At 39.7% G+C, this 19,554-nt stretch overlaps 1 protein-coding gene across 5 annotated transcripts in view; it reads left to right on the top strand.

The window, feature by feature from the left end:
* LOC141901887 (uncharacterized) overlaps positions 1 to 19,554 on the top strand; it is a 153,116-nt gene that overhangs the window by 122,414 nt on the left and 11,148 nt on the right. For 4 of the 5 annotated variants that reach the window (XM_074789439.1, XM_074789442.1, XM_074789440.1 and 1 more), the window contains exons 4-6: positions 63 to 138; positions 727 to 915; positions 7,324 to 7,524. In XM_074789439.1, the coding sequence (XP_074645540.1) occupies positions 63 to 138; positions 727 to 915; positions 7,324 to 7,524 (466 nt within the window). The remainder of the gene's footprint in view (positions 1 to 62; positions 139 to 726; positions 916 to 7,323; positions 7,525 to 19,554) is intronic. The other variant, XM_074789443.1, reaches the window with a different exon arrangement.

Raw genomic sequence — 19,554 nt, 5'->3', positions numbered from 1 at the left:
TAGGAGTATTGAATTTATATTAAATTTCGGAATGGATCTCTAAATGTTTTCTCAATCTTCAGGCACCGGGTCAAACCAACCAGCAAACTGGAATATCGTCTATGGGACAGCGGCCATCAGGGCCTATACTCAATCAAGGTTTGTCTACATGTAAAGACGAGTGACTATAAATAAAGATTAAAGAAAGAAACTCGAAATGAAAATTAAAGAAAAATCTTGAAAGTTACAATGATTGTATGAAAGAATGCAACGTGCCATATATAACAATTTCAAGGCAGTTGCGACATGGCAAGGGTAGCCACAAAGTTACTTGATGATACCTGTTGTAACTAGGTTGATCATCAGATAATAATGCACTAGAAAAAATAGCACCAAATAAGTTTTGAATGGCAGGCCAGATAGTTGTAGTTTCCCTTATAAACCTGGGCCGGTTTTATGGACTGGTATTAACTTTAACCGGGGGGGCTAACTTAATTTATTTTCAATTGAGTTAACCCCCAGGTTAAAGATAATACCAGTCTATAAAACAAGAGCACTCTTGGGGTCAGCTAATTAGGTGAATTACCTGTAGCTAGCTCTCTGACTAATACAACAGTTGGCTTTTGAGCGATATGGCTTCAAACATTTCTTCCGAAAAGTTCAATTTTGGTTAAAAATGATTGATTGTCTGAGGTAAAATTGATGAACTTAAAATTGTCATCAACCAATGTTTAATTAATGTTACAGGAAGTGCAATGCCACCTGCCAACGCCAACAATATTAATCAGATTCCTCAGATGAACACTCCAAGCAGTTATAGCAACGGCCCACCCTCTTCTCAACCGAATCAACCAATGAGTGGACAGAATGGTCATTATAATCGGCCAGGGCTGCCCATGAATCAGCAACAGGCTCCTCCCATGATGCAGCCTCAGGGTAAGTTATTATGAATCCTAATAAAGGCTAAGACTAATGCAATTTTAGGCCAACTATTGGCCAACTATATTGCTATGCAAAACATCCAGAAATAAGTTTTCATTGGGTACTTATGAATTCTGGTGCAGTTTAGGCAAAGAATTATTTTGGTATAGTACCCAAATTGGTGATGTTATATGGGGCCGCCCAATATAACATTGTGCCAGAGATAAAAATCTGAATTTCGCAGTTGGTGGTCCATTTTTATCACTCCTGAGATTGATGCAAATCAGTTGAGAAAACGATGGGGGGAAGAGGGGTAGGGTATTGGGGAAATGTTTGAGAGCTGAGATCGTAGGATCCTTAAAGGACAGACTGTACAAGTATCTGATAAAATATGGTGCTATGATTCCTCAAGTAATTTTTTAGCCAACTTGGGACACTTTAGTCCCAGCGGGCTATTGCGTTCACTTTTCGTCCGTTCGTCCGTCCGTAGACGGAATCCAGTTATTTTGGGAAGTTTTTAAGACGCTTCTATATAATGTCTTGATATTTGGGTTACAAATGTATCTACCTTAGACACATCTTCAGCCCAAAAACTGGCCCTGTCAGATTCAAGATGGCCGACTGACAGTCATTGTTGTTTGCCAAAATCAGCACTTTTTACCAAATTCCAAGTTTTCGAGGGAAATTTTGAAGACGCTTTGATCAATTACCTTGATCTTTCGTAGGTATTTGTATCCCCCAAGGGCCCATCAACATAAGAAAATTTCGGTCGATCGGACTCAAGATGGCCGTCCTGTGACCTTTTAAGTGCCCAAAAATGTCAATTTTGGCCTGAATTCTGAGTCCTGTAGCTTCCTACTGGTTTGCCATTTCTCATTGCAATTGCTGATGGGTATTCTTTGGAAAGGGATGTTTTATACCTGGGACAGGTATTTTTGATCAGCCAATTATGACGCAATTGGCGGCCATCTTGGTGTCATCAGTACTCATTCGAAAAAGTTTTTCGACATTATATTGATACCTAAGCATATTTTGTTACCACAATGAATTAGAAAGTTGTAGCTTATAACGTGTTCGATGATTGTGGTGAGTTTCAATACATGTTATGTTACCACAATCAATTGCAAAGTTGTAGCTCATGACATCGTCTATGATTGTGGTGAGTTTCAAGGACATTAGTTTTTCTATATGGTCACTAGGGGGCGTTGAATAGTAGAATAACTTAATATTTCCATATTAAATTGGTAACGAGGCATATTTTGTTATCACAATCACAGGGTTCGTCGCGGGCAGTGAAAGCAGTGAATAGCAGCAAATTGAAAAAATCTATTCACGGCTGTTAATAGCAGTGAATTGTTTAGAAAGGCAGTGGAAATGAGAAAGGGGGCAGTGAATTCGGAAATGTGTTCAATTTTGTCTGAGATTGGCTATTTTAAAATGTCACGAGAAATTTCGTTGAGTTTCGAACAAAAAAATATACCGATGATGTCATGCCGACGGCAATTCAATTTCATTTTATATCTTGGTGTTGTGACCATCGACGTGCCAACCAATTCAATTCAATTTTATTCACGAGTTTTCATTTTTATGGTTGCCATGGCTACCAGGTCCAGGCACCTGTTTCACAAAATTGCAAATGGCGGTGGTTTGCATTCGGATTTTAAAAAAATCTCTGGCCCGTTACAGTGCGGAAAAATGGGAAAATGTACATTTCAAGATTCGTGGCTTTATCATCCGGAGTACCGTAGCTGGATTGAACGTGTTCCGAATTGTGTTCATAAGTTTAGATGCAGAATTTGCATGAAATCGAACGAACTTGGAGCCGGTGGTTTGGGAGCTTTGAAGTCTCACATGAAAAGTACCCTACACCTATCTGGTTTTTAAGCCTTATAATGAGAAGACAATCAAAAGCAGTTCATGTTTAATAAATGAAGTATTATGCGAATATACCTAGTTGGTGCTTTTTGGTTCTTCAGCGGGTGTTTGATTGTTTTGGCTCTATCCGTAGTCTTTTAGTAACATGTCTTTACTAGGTAGCCAAATGGCAGTGAATTTGACTTTTCATTGGCAGTGAATAGCAGTGAATTTTTGTCAGCAGTAACACAATGAACCCTGCAATCAATTACAAACTCGTAGCTGCTGACATGTTCTATGATTGTGGTTAGTTTCAAGGACATTGGTTTTTGTATATGGTCACCAGGGGGCATTGAATATTGAAATTGTTAGATTGTTGAGCATTTGAAACCACTTCCTAAGTGGGCATGGTGTCCCTGGACCCCTAGTTAACATCATCATTCCGAAACATCAGTATTGTCTAGCCCACAGTCTGCATGCGTTCAACAAATCAATAATATATTTACACATGTAATTGCACTATGCGGGAAATCTATATTTCAGTTTATTCGACTCCACCACAGGGGCTCGTATTTGAAGTTTGGTGGTGAACTGTTGCTTAGATCATCCAATATCCAAGGATACTATATATATAAAAAGAAAAGGGTGGAAACTCCTTTGCAGACACTTCGATTTAAATTCACTTCGACTCCTAAAATATCCAAAGGATTTCCTTGAGATCCATTTTAAATTGTTCAAAACATCCTATATTCTATACACAGAGCTTCATCTAGCCAAAAATAGAAGGGCGGTCAGCCCCGCCCCCGAAAATAGCCGCCCTTGTGCCCTTAAGATGTGTCCCATGCTCGCCCTTGTGCCCTCATAAGATGTGTCCCATGCTCGCCCTTGTGCCCTCATCACTTGCCGTAGGTCCGCCATCCTGCCCTTGTCAGTCATGAGTAATGAGTCAGGGCTTTCAAAATAAGCCGATGCATCCGACTGTTAGTAAGTTTCCTGCGACGGCTATGAAATATCTCGTATGATATCAACGATAGTAGCTCATGTGATCAGTGGTTATATTCAAATGTTCTGCAGTCAGTGTGGATCGTGTGAAAACGTGCCTCAGACACGTGGCCTAGTTTAAGTTTCCAGGAGATTGGCTGACTTCCAAACAACTGCCAATCATTCTAGCGACTGCCGTTGTAAAGCTGGTAGTGTATATTTGATGGATTGTTTCGTTTTGAACACATGGTGATGCTCTGGATGTTTTTATCTAGGCTATTAGACAAATTTTTTCTATACAAGGTGAAAAACTTTGTTTGGTGAACTCACAGAGAGACTCGCACAGACAATTAGTTTGAGTAGCCTAATAGCAATAATGTGTTCTTAAGCTGACTGCTTACCAACTATCAACAGTTACTTGCCAATCACTAACACTATCAATTTAAATCAATTAATTTGATATTTCTAAGATTAAAAATATGCAATTTCATGTAGGCCTATACACTATTGCTGGCTCTTTTTCGCTGTATTTGCTACATGAGATTGCTTTTTTCTGCAATTTTTTGTCTGCAACTGGTTTTCCAAATTTTTTCTGAAAGCCCTATCTAGATTAACTTTTGTTAATTGACAGGCATAAGTGTAAGGATATACTGTGGTCAAGTGTGTCACTCATGGCATAATCAGATTCGAACATAATTTCTAGTCAATCGTAGTAGGGGGTACCTCGATTCTATGCAATAGGGAACATTGCAGGAACATCTTATATTTTGTTCATAATCAGAGTTTTCTCACCAAATGAGCGTATTTCGGGCTTAGCAGAGGAAATTCAATGAATAATCGGAAAGTTAATCGACACATCTCGCTCTAATACAAATTCAAATTCAATTTTTATTGTACAGACAAACATTCAGTAGCTTAAGGCACCAAATTTTCCTGAGATTGATGAAAATCAGTTGAGAAAACAATGGGGGAAGGAGGGGTAGGGTATTGGGGAAAAGTTGAGAGCTGAGATCGTAGGACACTTAGTCCAACAGGAATTAGGCCTTAATGAAGACATTTTCGGATGGATGGATGGAAAACGAAGCTAAGCGTTTAGCTTTGATATCGGCTGGATATTCCGGAGGTCTCATCCTAGACGACGAGATGAGTATCTTAGAAACACTGCAAACCGTTAGGGAAGGTTCACTTTTGAAGATTGTGGGGTTGTTGATATGGACGACGAAAATAATACGGCAAACCTAATAAAAATCAAAGTCGCGAATAAAAATATGGCAAAATACGTCCTCCAACTTGAATTCATTGGACTCACTGGGTTTCGTTTTCCGGTCGCTCACTATTCAACCAGCCAGGCAACAACTTCCGACCTACATGTTATTTTTTGGGATACAGTCAGCAAATTAAACAGCCGTGGTTTTCAAGTACTATACAACAGTCTGGATGGCGCGATAACAAACAGGCAATTCGTGAATATACATTTGGAAGGAGAACCAAAGTTGTTGCCGCGGTGAGTTTCATGGTCAATGGTTTTTGCATATGGTCACCAGGGGGCATTGAATATTGAAATTGTTAGATTGTTGAGCATTTGAAACCACTTTCCAAGTGGGCATGGTGTCCTCGGACCCCTAGTTGTCAATTACGTCTCACTCAATAAAACTATCATCAATTTTACTTCAAATAAACATAAAACACAAAATTCAATTCGTCAGTCGCTAGCCCGGATTTTATTTTTTGAAAGCACTGCGAGTCGGATTTTCTTCATGCAATTAGAATTACCAGTAATGCCAGCCAGTATTACATATATCTACGCAAGACAGCACTGACTTAGTGACAGCAGTGCTGTATACACAGCGAGATAAGCTGCTGCGTCCCGCCTAAAACACAGGCCGACTGAAGCAATAAATAAACGGTTCATCGCGCAAGTGGTAGAAACCAAAAAACCATGAGCAACACGGGGTTTCGGTGATCGTTAAAAAAATGTTGGTTAGTCGTTACTAGGGGAAAATTGACTAGTGTGAATCCAATGCCAAGACGAACACATCAGGCGTGAAGCCATAAGGGGGATGTTTTGAGGATTTTTGGAGTCATTCTAATGTCATCATGTGGTCTTTGTCGTAATTATAACTACCACTTCAGTCATAGTAGTCACATGAACATCATTCATTCATTGAAGCATCACGCATACTCAGAGAACGCAGTTTCATTGGCTATCATGTGGACTATACCATTATGGAATGTAGGGTAGGAAGAATTGTCTGGGCGATTACACTATACTTTGTAGGGAAGTTAGATATGGCCTCTGCACTGACAATACATCGTCAGCCACGCATTTTATTATTGAAACAGATCGTTATGTTGAAATAAACTAAAATAAAAACACTATATTGTCTTTATAGATCCAATAATCAATTTGTTTTCACAATTCCTCAAAGAATTTTTCAGGATTTGGGGAAAAAGGACCACTTTTGGCTGGGAGGAAATGTCCATTAACAGTTAAAAACAGCCTCACGGAAACCCTGGAAACATGAATTTGTTTTCACTGATGACATCTCCTCATGCATCCACTCACTACTATACTCTTAGTCCACGAGCTAGCCCACATTTAATCAACAGTTTTATTCAAGAAGGTTTGAGGTGTGGAATGTCAAGGTTGGCCCATATCTACTTAGGAAAGGAACGTCTAAAGTTTCAAAGCCGTGCCTGCAGGGGGTAGGTGGGCCCCCAAAAATTCCCAAAAAATCGTTTTAATCAACAGTTTAACATAACTTAAGACGAGATTTTCCGTGCCTAGCCCCACTTAAGACACCCTTAAAACCCCCTAATGCCCCCTTTTGTCAAAGAACTGGCTTCAATCAATTAATTTCAACAAATCAGTAGGGCATGGGCCAACTGAAATAAAATCATAACTTAAGACGAAATTTTCTGTGCCTAGGGTCCCTTAAGACCCCCTTTTTCGGGGGCCTAGGGCACTTTTAATCCACATTTTTTGTCCAGGTGTGATTCTACCTCAGAATCATAGTATTTTATGTGCTGATTCAGAAAATGTAACTTAAGACTAGATTTTCCATGCCTAGCCCCACTTAAGACACCCTTAAAACCCCCTTATGCCCCCCTTTGAGAAAAATCATCGCTCTCTGCATGCGTACATGCATCAGAGCTTGGAGCTCTAAGATCAGAGGGTCTTGCAATTGCATTCAGAAAAATCGTTCCGTTTTTGTTTTCAATATTCAGTGGGGCCTAACAGTTCATGCGTAAAAATGGGTTTTTGTATCCAAATCTTGATTGTTATAAATATCTTGGCTGGGACATGATGGAAAACATCAGAATAAACTAGTTTCGTCTTTTTAACAGAATCGCATTAATGAGGTTTAACAGTACAAATAGCCTAGGCTAAATCGTTCAGCAGAAAATAAATTCATTTTCAGGAATAAAATCGTACTAGACAAATAGACTTTTAAGTTTGTGGTCCTCCCAATCAACATCGTCATAGAAGATTTGCCGGCAGATGTAAAACATTATAACCACTTAATACCACAGTATAATCTACCAATGCTTGAAGGCCCATGGGCCTCTTGTTTTATTGTGTTGCAGGTCAATTGATGAACAACCAGGGTAATATGCCCTCTTATAACATGCCAGGTCAGCCTCAGCAGCAACCGGTTGCCCCCGTTAATTTTGCTGCTAGTCAGGCATCACAACAGAGTATCATGTCAGCACAGCAATCTGGCAATAGTCCAATCATGAATAGAGGGCAGATGCCTCCACCGGGATATAGACGTAATCCATCACAAGGTAAGTGTGCAATGAAATGTCCCTTTAAATTTCCCAGATAACCACATACAAGCTTATTCAAATGCTATCAGTATCAGTAGGTTTTCTTGCAACCATGTTTCACTGAATTAATTTGAGCATGATTTGCATGCATGTGTTAAGGTATGATGACCCATAAAGCATATTTCCACCATCCCCTGACACCTTGTTGATTCATAGTGGTTTTTAGGAGTTTCGTTAGACGAGCGTCCGCATGTGATCGGTTTGCGGTCATTTTAAAATGAGTTAGTTAGAAATTTCCTCAAATTCCGCATCAGGAAGGGTGTCTTCATGTCAGGATTAGATTTGGTTAAAAATAGTTGTGTAGTTTTTGCTGTGCCCTCGAGAAAAATACTCTCCACGCCATTTGCTAGACATCACTAAGACACTCTGTAAACATTAAAAAACGTGGTAAAAATCTCGCTTCTTGGAAATAACACCTTTCATGGCCAAATTTTAAAAAAGCGACTTAACTTAGATACAACTACAAGCTATTTTTTGTCATACAGTCAACCTCGGTTAATCCGTATCTCTAGGAACTAAGCTTTTTAGTACGGATTAAGTGATATACAAATAACAGATTATTCGTAATTGATACAAATTTACTGTAATCCGTATAGGCCTATTCTATGATTTAAGTGAATAATCCGTATAATAGCCAGTTTAGCTATCGCTCAAATGGTGGACTACTAGAGTAGAAGCTTACCAACCATTGGGATAATCAAAGGAGATAATAGATAAAAGAGGAATATCTTAATATCCGATGGTTCGCCAGATCCATTCAACATCATTTATGCATGAAAGAAAACACCCCCTGGTATGATGAAACACAAACCAACTGGTTTAAACTGATTCATCAAAGGATTTTTACTTATTGACAAAGAATAGCATCTTGGCAAAAATTAACTCGACCTCACTACTGAAGTCAATGGATTATTAATGAAGCTTCTAACCCTAACCCTAACCCTAACATTGACGGATTAACATAGTTTCTCATATTTCCTACTGACCACATTAACCTCATTAACTTACAGATGTTTATACTTTTTTGACGCCTTATAAAACGTAACCATTATGAAACCTAAACAACGTAACCATTATGAAACCTAAACAACGTTAACCATTCAGCGTAATTTTACAAACGACAACTGTAAATCGATGTGCAAAACATCACAGGTCTATGTGTACACATACAAGCTATTTGAACTTTGAAATGTTATATTGCTTTGAATATCATTAGAAGACGTATTGTAATAGTTAAGGATGTATGATTATATCAGAAGCGGCAGGCATAAATAGAAATGATAAGTAAATCGGATTATTCGGTTAAATGGCGGATGTATACACAATGCGGGAGTCAGATATGTAAGTCAGACCCTGACATGGGAATGCTGGTAGAATGACGAAGCTATCTACGATCTGAATAGGGCCGGCTTGAAATTCATCAGCGGCTACCAGCGGTCAATATAAAAATGTGTAAACATATAATTTCTTAGCAATTTATAATAGCATAGCTGTTATATACGGCTCTGCGTCCTCTGATGGCATGTGTATTAGGTGACAATTCAATTCTTTATTGATCCTTATTACATTGAAATTCAGGGATGAAATTCCCAAATTCAATAGTTAAAAATTTTAAAATAAGAAAATACAAAATACAAGACACATGAGTAATTCATACAGAATAACTTAAAAAAGTTATTTTAAATGACAATGTCTACTTCAACCCGGACTCAAGACTCTAGGATATCGAGTGACAGCCAAACCTGGCCGGCTTGCTAGGCCACACGATATGCTCGAAGTCATGATGAAGCAGACATCAGAAGAGCTCTTTCTTCAACCATGAAGTTGCAGACCAGCTTTGGGGCAGAAGTGAAAGATGTCTGTCGCAATTATTGACAATTTTCAACAAAAAAAATTAAACAACTACTACAGTCGAAGACCTGTATCATCTACCCAATCGCCAAATTTCTTAAAACTTCGATTTAGAATTTGCAATCGACATTAGCTTATCCCATAAATTCTACATTTTTTGTCAAATAATTTAAAAAAATTAATTTTCTTGTTCACTTCTATCAGGTGTATATTCCCAACAACTGACCTGCTACGGATAAGGCATAAGGATTTACATATAAATTCAACAACGTGCCCACGCATTTGTCTACGAAATAATTGAAAATACGGATTATGGTGTACGAATTAGACACATAATTTTAAAGGGAATAACGTTACTGAAAAATGGGGCCAATTTATTTTTACAGAATAAGCCCTGTCATGTTTTAACCGGAGACGGATTGACTGAGGTTGACTGTATTTTTAATTTTCCAGATTTGTTTAGGTCTGTTTTTAGCATTGGTTGATATCTATGACGTCAGCCAATGCTAGTAAAATGGATCGAAAATAGTAGTACGAAAAAATAGTGCCAACTCTTCTCATTTTTATAGTAACTTCAAATTGTCACTCCGTTGGCCTCTTTTGAATAGAAGACCATAATTTCATGTACCCTGGTACATAAATATCATAGTGTTTAAATGTTTTAAGTTTTAAAGTTTTTAAGTTTAAGTTTTAAGTGTTTATGATATTCCTCCTATCAGAAGCGATGAGATTAATTGGGATTAATTCTCAGCGGCTGAATACATACTTCTAGAGCAGTGGAACGGTAGGCCTACTCAAGAAACCCGTATAGGTAAGTTTTGTGATCGCGTAGGAACGCCTTTACTAAAGTTAAAACCATTTCGTAAAGACACAAAACATCAAATGGTAAACTAGGCTTCCATCCATGATATGATATCACAAATAAATACAGCTGCATAGCAGCGATAACGGATTTCTGCCTAACTGGTTCATTTATGTCGCACTGGGAAGCGTACAAAGATTTCATCGAAATAATTCTTGCCCATAACATGTGACTTTTGCCAAGAAGCGCAACCTGGATCAACATTATGCTGGATATGTGGATATTAGGTGTCTGTTTGTCAAAGCATCGAAGCAATACAGTCCAACTTGTTTATGTCTCAGATGGAGCGCGCGGGGCAGGACCGTCATTATATTGCTGACTTATCCAAATTACACTTACACAGCCCAATGTTTTTCAGTGTGTAAACTCTGTCGTACTCGGCATGCTGAGGACAGTGAGGAATTGAATTTTAGCCACCTGAGCCTGCGGCTTGATTCGAGCAAAAGACCTTAATTGACTTCACAGAATTTGATTATGTGTCTAGGATTTTCTAAATTGCTGAATGCTTTCCGCTCTGGTTTTAAGATCAATTCAAATTCAATCTTGAATACACAAAAATTATTCAAATATATATATTCATTTTATTGCAAGAAATTCTACTGAACGCCGATTTTGAAATGTATTGTCGTAGCTCGGTCCCGTTTGACCGAGATTGTCCTCTGATCAATTTAAGCGGGATTTCCCAATAACCCTTCTATCAACTCTTCGTGAGACGCAACCGACAGTGATTTGATTACCGACTTGGGCTTTTCACCAATGCGGGACCCAATGCGCCCAGATCGCTGATCCCTTACGCGTTTAACAGCGGTTCTCCATTCCCACAATCCTGAAAGTAGTGATCGCCAACGACATTACATTTATAACAGGTGTAAGTGGGCGGAGGTAGACGCAAACCCATGTCGTTCCTCAACTGAGGACACTCCCTGACAAAATTACTAGGCAAGTTACACTTGAAACAACGCTTTGACGAAATCGGTGGAACAGGATCAACTGAAACCTTTGTATCAGTCTGACTCCTTCCTTCTATCCCCAACCCGAACTGTTCAACCACTCGATCTATATGATCAACTCGTTTATTTAAGCGCTGTATTTCAAGTTGGAACCCATTCAATTTCCTAACCACATCCAATTTAGCAGCTACATCCTCTAACGAGACTGAACTCTTAAGTTTTATCTTTTGAGGTTGAACTGCGTGCTGCTGCACAATTCCCGACCTTCTGTGTAGCGGTGTTGTGGAAGTCTTAACTATCATGTCCTCCACACCTCTAGCTTCCAGGACCATGTAGGGGAAACTAGCAGCCGTGGAAAGAGCTGGTCCCAATGCCAACTTAATCTGAGAGTCCCTCAGACCGTCACAAAATTGCGATCTTAACATCTTACTTACTCCCAGAACACGACTCTTCAGGGTCTCGAGGCGGCAGGCCCGTAGGGCAACGGATTCCTCGGGTCTTTGTGTGGGGTTCAAGCCACATAGAAGATAGGATCGACAGAATGACAACGACTGCGTTCTTTGAGATGTAAAACTGAACTGTTTATTCCAAAGCGAGATAAGCATGCAGAGTTACAAGGGTGGAGCCTACACGGTGGTCTTTTAACCTAAGTAAACCGTGATTGGTTGGGACCATATGTCTAATATATAAATGATTGATTATACGTGTTTCCGACATTCTTCCGGGGCCACGAAAGTGATACCCATGAATTAGATAAGAATCTTAATTAATATGTCTAGAGCGAAATAAAAACGGAGAATGTCGACGGATAATATTATTCTAAAATTAAAGATTAAAATATCAAATATATAACTTCTATCTTAAGTCAACCAACACATTAATCAGTCCATTGCGTTGTGTTTTATAAGAGTCCTAACTAGCTTAAAAAAAATTAAAATAAAATGAAGTAAGTATGAGAATGTGAACCGTCATCTGGTGACGTGGTACTAACAACTAACATTATTATTATAGATACAATACTACTGATATTCTCAAAGTTCATGGGAGTATAAAAACAACAGTTGAGCTAAATTAATATAAATCCTAGGTTTAAAGGGGCAACTATGGGTTACATACAAATTATACATACAGTGTATTTAAAGTCATTGAGCAATTGATTAACCGACAGTTGATTTAATCTCGAGACAATAATTCATCCGTCCAATTTTGGATTTTTGTCCGAGCATTCACTGCAGCAGTTCTCAATGAACGATGTCTGGCAGGCGTAGGACAATTTGATATTGTATCACTATTGTATACTTCCGGGTTGATATCAGTCTGTCGTACAGTACCGGCAGCATTGACCTCTAACGAATACAGTTTATTTATAGGACGACTAGTCACATTGTTTTTAGTCTTGATTTGAGCTGATCGCACGAGACCATCTTTGCCGCGATTTAGATCAGTAGCAACTGCTAACTTCCAGTTTATGCGCTTTTTCTCGTCGTCATGGACCAACACGAGGTCCCCGATGTGAATGATTTCCTGAGAGTTATTTTTTTGTTTTAACGCAAAGTGCCTATCACGTAGGGCGGTGATGTACTCGTTTGCCCAACGTGAGTGGAAATGTTCGAATAGTTTACCGAGTCTCACTGCGCGTTTTTGAATTTCGGATGGTGTATTTACACTAAAGTCCGGATCGAGTAGTTCATCATTGTCTATCTCTATATGCGGGAGTGGTGTGAGTACGCGTCCGTGTAATAAGTGGGAAGGTGTGAGTGGTTCAAGGTCATTAATGTTACTTGAAACGTAAGTGATGGGTCGATCATTTATCGCCATTTCAATTTCTGTAATCAGAAAGCACAATTCTTGTAAGTTAATGAACGCCCTACCAGTACCTTGTTGAGTACTAGTTTTGTGACACCAACAAGTCTTTCCCAGAATCCCCCGAACCAAGGGGCGCGTTTCGGGATAAATACCCAATCAACATTTCTTTGATTAGTCTCGGACTATAGAATTTCTGAATAACGCTTTTATATCCTTAGCGGCTGCAAGAAATGTAGAACCATTGTCAGAAATAAGTTTATGAGGCAATCCCCTTCTAGCGGCGAAACGTCTGAAGGCGAGTAGGAAAGAAAGTAGCACATGTCATATTGGTTACAACCTCGAGGTGCACTGCGCGGGTGTTTGCACATGTAAAGAGTACGATATAAGCTTTGATCTCGATGGCACCACTTTTGACGAACGTATGTCCAGTGAAATCTAGCCCTGTGATTGTAAAGGGCGGAGCATCTTGCAATGAGGAGCTGGCCCACTAATTAAACGACAATTGAAACATTTCCGCAGTAATGTTTTGACTGTATGACAAATGTTTATAATTCAATATGTCTGACGAATATGAGTTACAGTAGATTCCGTACCCATATGTACCCATATATATCTTTTCTATGCGCCGATAAAATGATAAGTTCTATTAATCTGCCTTTCGACGGAAGCAGTATAGGGTATCGGGCATCGGGCATCATAACTCAATGGAGCATTGCCGGCCTCCGACTCTTAGTAATCCTTCGTCACAGATAAATAGACGCAGTTGTCTAACTAACGGAGCTTTAGACTTCGGTTTATTGTCTCTGAGTACGGTTATTTCATTAGAATACGCGGTAGACTGAACAGATTTCACCCATAATTTTCCGCATATCGAATTTCGCTAGCTTTTATCTCATTGTTCGCGGTAATGTTTTTCTTTGACTTAATCCGTTCAATGAATCGTAATACCAATACAGTAATCCTGAGCAGTTTCGCCAATGACGGATATTTATTTATATCCAATACACTAGCAATTCCTAGTTTCTGAGTCGAATCTTGAGTCGCAAGGTTCATTAGTTTGAGTAATTCGATTTGTATCTATGGTGAACACCGCAGCATCGAACTGCTGTGACACGGTTTTCCACAAGCACCGGTAATTTTTTACTGCTGTGTAACCAGTAAAGCACGATTTGACTGTCCGACCACAATATGTATCTGGACACGTTTATGATTTTTTCCGGGCTATCATGCACGTATTTAATTAGCCTTGCGGGGACGACTGCAGCTAATAATTCCAACTGTGGAATAGTCATTTCTTTGACCAGAGCAACGCGTGTTTTTGCCATAAATAGAGATGTGCTACCACGGTTACGCAAATATCCAACAGCTCCATAGGCTGATTTGCTGGCGTCAGCAAAGGCATGGATTTCGTAATCCGTCTCATTCGCAGTTTGAAGTTCGTACTTCCTAGCAATTTTGATTTCAGCCGATTTATTGAGATCGTTCACTATGCAAATCCTTACTTCCTCAATTCGTCTGATATCGGTTGGTCCCTTGAATAGTTGTCTTTCCAAAGTTCTTGGATAAACATTTTAGCTCTTATTTGAACAGGAGCTAAGAACCCATGAGGATCATACAGATTGGAAGCTTTACTGACGACCTGACGCTTGGTTACGATTTCGTCCACTTTTTTGGCGGGAAACCGATCGTATCAGTTTCCGTATTCCACAATAGTCCCAGAATTTTCGACTTAGTGTTTTTATCGGCAACATTGTGGGATACAGCGTTTTCACGTAATTTTGGACAGTTTGTTGCCCACGATCGTAGAGTCAAGCTGGCCGAATCACAAATTTCGTTTGCTGTCTGGTACAGTAAAAACCGGCGTATAAGTCTATGCGGCGTATAAGTCGAGGTCGATTTTTAGACCTATATTTCATGATTTTAACATATATCCGGCTTATAAGTCGAGTCCCTTCTCTTAGAAGAAAAATTACTTATATCATTATATTGAATAGTTTGTTTTGATAACAATGTGCGCCTTCACGCACGCTGCAGTGCGTCAGCCTGATTGCTGCTGTGTGTTAATCAATAGACTGTTACGCACACACTCGGGTATAATACACTACCATACAGTGATACAGTAGTGTGAGTCACACTCTATATATAGCCTATATGTAGCCTAATGTATTAAGCGCTGCTATGAGCGCGCATATATGAATACATCGTTTTAAATGAAGCTATGTCAAAATGAAAGAAGTTTTTTTCATTAAATAACTTTATTTATCATGAATAATTATTCAAACTGTTATAGCAGTGAGAAGATGAACACTATCTTTTTTGTCTGGTAGAATCAATATTTCTTGTGACCTGAAAATACTTAGTAGAAAACTGTACTCGGCGTATAAGTCGAGGTCAATAATTTAGTGGGTTAAAAACTCGACTTATACGCCGGTTTTTACGGTATATTTCGGTAGCCTGGTCACTATTTTCAACGCCAGTGACAATATTGTCAACGTAAATATTGTTAGATAACCTTCGTGCGATCTCACTATTGAAGCTAGAAAGATGGCTTTTGACAGTTGCATTCAGAATAAATGGTGAACAGACTGCGCCGAATAATATTGCTTTGAATTGGAATACTTTAAATGCGCTTTCTGGGTCAGTGGGGTCCGAAAGCCAGAAGAATTTAGTAAACTCACGATCATTTCCGTCTAAACAAATTTGTAAGAATGCCTTTTCAATGTCCGCGGATATTCCGATCGTCCGTGAACCCTGAACCTTATAAGAATTGACGCTTAGTCATTAAGTAACGAAGGTCCAGTTTGTAGACAATCATTAAGACTGACTTCACTACTAGTTTTGCAACTACAATCAATGACAATTCTGAGAGGTGCGGTCGCCGAGTCTTTTTTGACCCCACGGTGGGGAAGATAATGCCCGCGAGATGCATCATCATTTTCCACTACTTCTATGAAACCTCTCAATAGGTGATCATTGAATATTTTATCATAGTTGTTTATCGTTTCTGGTTGCAGACGCCGCACCATACCACGTGTACATTTGAGTGCGATATTCCAATTGGTAGGTAAGGGGGCGTGGTTATACTATCAGGGTAGTTTCGCGGTATACCGACCATCGACACAGCGCAAATGTGTTTGTTTAAACTCGTCATAGGATAAATTCTGTTTGTTTATACATTTATAAAACTTTTGTTAATTAATCTCTTCCGGTCGATGCGAGTTTAGATCAACACATGCTACTTTGAGTACTGCAGTTGTTGATAGAGTTGAGATTAACGCTGGATTGGAACGACCAGGCACTGGACCTGAGAGCAAATATCCAATTTTTGAGATGGCGGTAGGTCCGAGTTAACCTTTTGAACGCACTTTGTGGTCTCCGACGATTGACCAATAATAATCGGCGCCAATGAGAACTGATATCTCATGGCTATCAGAATTTGAACATGGATGCGCTAATTTTAGATTCCTAATGTGTGGCAGATCTAACAGAGATTCTTTCATAAAATTTTTAAGTGGCGTTGAGATTTTAGGAACCACTAGTGCTCGCATATCACTATCTTCTATATCCGTTAATAATTTGAAGTTAGCGGACTGGAGGTTCTGCGATTCGGAACTCCCACCGAACGCCGAAATTTGTATAGATTCTGACTCATAGCATTTGGTGTTTAACAGATCAACAGCTCGCTGCGTGATGAATGACCGCTGTGCGCCTTCATCAAACAATACGGTTACATTCGCCGATTGGTTCCCCGCTGAGCTTATCTCTATGACAGCTGTTTTCAGTAAAACTGGACCATCAAGGGGTGTCAGTTTTATATGAGTATCCTCGATTTTGCGGATTGGCGTGGGAATATCCGGTGTCGGATGCTGGTTCGTACACAAAGATGTGTGATGTTAGTTTTTGCATGTCCTGCAGCGAAATGAAGATCGGCACTCAGCTGATTTATGCGACCCAAGGCAGTTAAAACAAAGCTTATCTCGGACCACAATTTCACGCCGTTTATCTGGATCGGAGATAACGCGGCAATCACCGGAGCGATGTTTATCCCTTTTACAATACGCGCACTTGATCAATCGTGAGAAATTCGTGTGATTTCCCTGAGATTGATATTCCCGCGTTTTTCTCTTATGTCTGCTATTCGTGAGAAATGCGGCTGTCGCAGTGTTTACATTATCACTATAGTCACTATATTCCTGATCTGTATTTGTACCAGCTTGAAGAGCTTCGATTAATAAGTTGGCACGAAGATCTTTTAGATTCCAATTATTCCCGTGTTGTCTAGCGATCTGTTGGCGGATCGAACTGGGAATCCTGTCACTAATCATGGGCACTAATAGATCCCTGTACGAATCCTCGGACTTACCCAAAGACTGCAATCCACAAATGTAGGATTCCATTCGTTCATAGAACTTGCGTAGCGAACTTAAGGAACCATCAGAAGGTTCGAGTTCCCATAGTGCATGCATATAGGCGTTAATAATGACATGCGGTTGCCCATAACGTTGCTCTAATAAATCCATGGCGTGCTTAAAATTTCCATCTTTAATGGGAAGTCCGTTGACGACCATGGCTGGTTCACCGGTGAGCTGGGCGCGCAAATATTGAAATTTCTGCACATCTGACAGAACGCTGTAATTATGTATTGCGGCCTTAAAACTGTCTCTAAACTCCATCCAGTTGAGGACATTCCCGTCGAATTTGGCAATCGATAATTTTGGCAGATTAATTGACCTCTTGGCGTTCGGAATTGGTGGCTGTGGTGTCGGTAATGGTACCGCTGGTACAGGTTGAAATTTCCTGGTCGATTTTCGTTGGATGATCGTAAGATTCTCTGAGTTCGGTAAGGTAAGTGTCAGCTTCTGTGATCTTAATGGATTCGTCATCTTCCTCGTGGATTGGTTCCAGCTCTCGGTCGATTTTGATTAATAGAGTGAGCTTCTCTTCATACGTTTGTATATATGCAGTTATTCTATCGTGACTGTCTTCTGAAGTATCGTCTTGCGCTAAGATGGCATTAATCTTGGTGATAGTCTTCGTGAGCTGTCCCCTCTGTGTTTGACGACTCTTGGTCAGTCTCTTCTTGATGTCTTCGTTTTCTGTCATGATTAATCCTGGTCACTCGTCACCAAATGTGGGGGTTCAAGCCACATAGAAGATAGGATCGACAGAATGACAACGACTGCGTTCTTTGAGATGTAAAACTGAACTGTTTATTCCAGATGCCAAATGGCGGGAAGCGAGGTAAGCATGCATAGTTACAAGGGTGGAGCCTACGCAGTGGTCTTTTGACCTAAGTAAACCGTGATTGTTTGGGACCATATGTCTAATATAAACATGATTGATTATACATGTTTCCGACACTTGTTCCGCAGTAAAAAATGCAAACAATGCTGGAGTCGTTACCGACCGAAACATGGAATTTAATTTCCGCAACACATCCGGAGTAACGCTACTGCCCATGCTCAATACGATCTTGGCCGGCAATTCCCGGACCGATCGTCTTATTAAAGCCAAAAGGGCGTGTTCCGAATCGCGGATCAGTTAATAAACCTTCCACCTGCGACCTCCAGATTTTATACGTAGTTTCGCCCTTTCGATCACTTCCAGAGAAATTGTCCAACCGTGGAGAGGAAAAAGATATCGGTTGAACCCCAACAGCCCGCTCTGGGACCACTTTAACGGGGGTGGCCGAGTCTAATTTGGACTGTAAAAAGCTACGCTGAGCAGAATTCTTCCTAACAGAGCTAAGAAGGCGTTGAGCCTCTTCCTGTGTTTGTTGATTTAACCAGGCATTTTGGCTTTTGAAACCTCAACGCTTTATCTACTCGCGCCAATTAGTCATTCACAGTCGATTTTCATGCCATCTGACCTCTTCCCACCTGTAATTATGCAATCAAATGTAATAATTACTAAGTTATATACTATAATAGAGGAGCGAAAGAAAGTATAATAAAAATCATAGGAGACCAATTTAAATTGTGCGTTTGTCGTAAAAATCTATAACTACTGTCTCGCAGAGCATAGACACCATTAAGCCATGAGGAATTGGTATTTTAAGGGCTATTTAGTTTAATCCAAAAAAGTCTCTGATAAACATTATAAGCTTCATATCAAGGGTAAGCCACAGGACTCATGACGCCCATGAATTATCATCCCATAATAACAATGAATCCAATTCTGCATGGACGTTTAGCACGACTAATCCAATTATTGTAAACATGGCAATTGAAAAAAACAATTACACAAAACATCAAGTACTTACAGCATCTGAGACAGTTGCGCTTAAGTTACGACATTGACGAAAAAGCTTGATTTGAAACATACACTTGCACGCTGTGGTTTAAATCTATTTCTACCAGCTGCACGAATCTGCAAAGTCAAAGGAATTGAAGACCGTAGTGACGAGTTCATTCCATGAATAATAGCTGGAAAGAAAGTACTCAAAATAAATAGTCGTACAGAGTGTCAACCAGCCGCTTACTAACTACTTAGGCTTTCCACTGGTTCTACACACTACAT

The sequence above is a fragment of the Tubulanus polymorphus genome, chromosome 3, assembly GCF_964204645.1.
Source record: "Tubulanus polymorphus chromosome 3, tnTubPoly1.2, whole genome shotgun sequence".
NCBI classification, from domain to species: Eukaryota; Metazoa; Nemertea; class Palaeonemertea; order Tubulaniformes; family Tubulanidae; genus Tubulanus; species Tubulanus polymorphus.
Note: the sequence above shows the minus strand (reverse complement) of the source record. Positions and strands in the feature narration are given on the sequence as shown.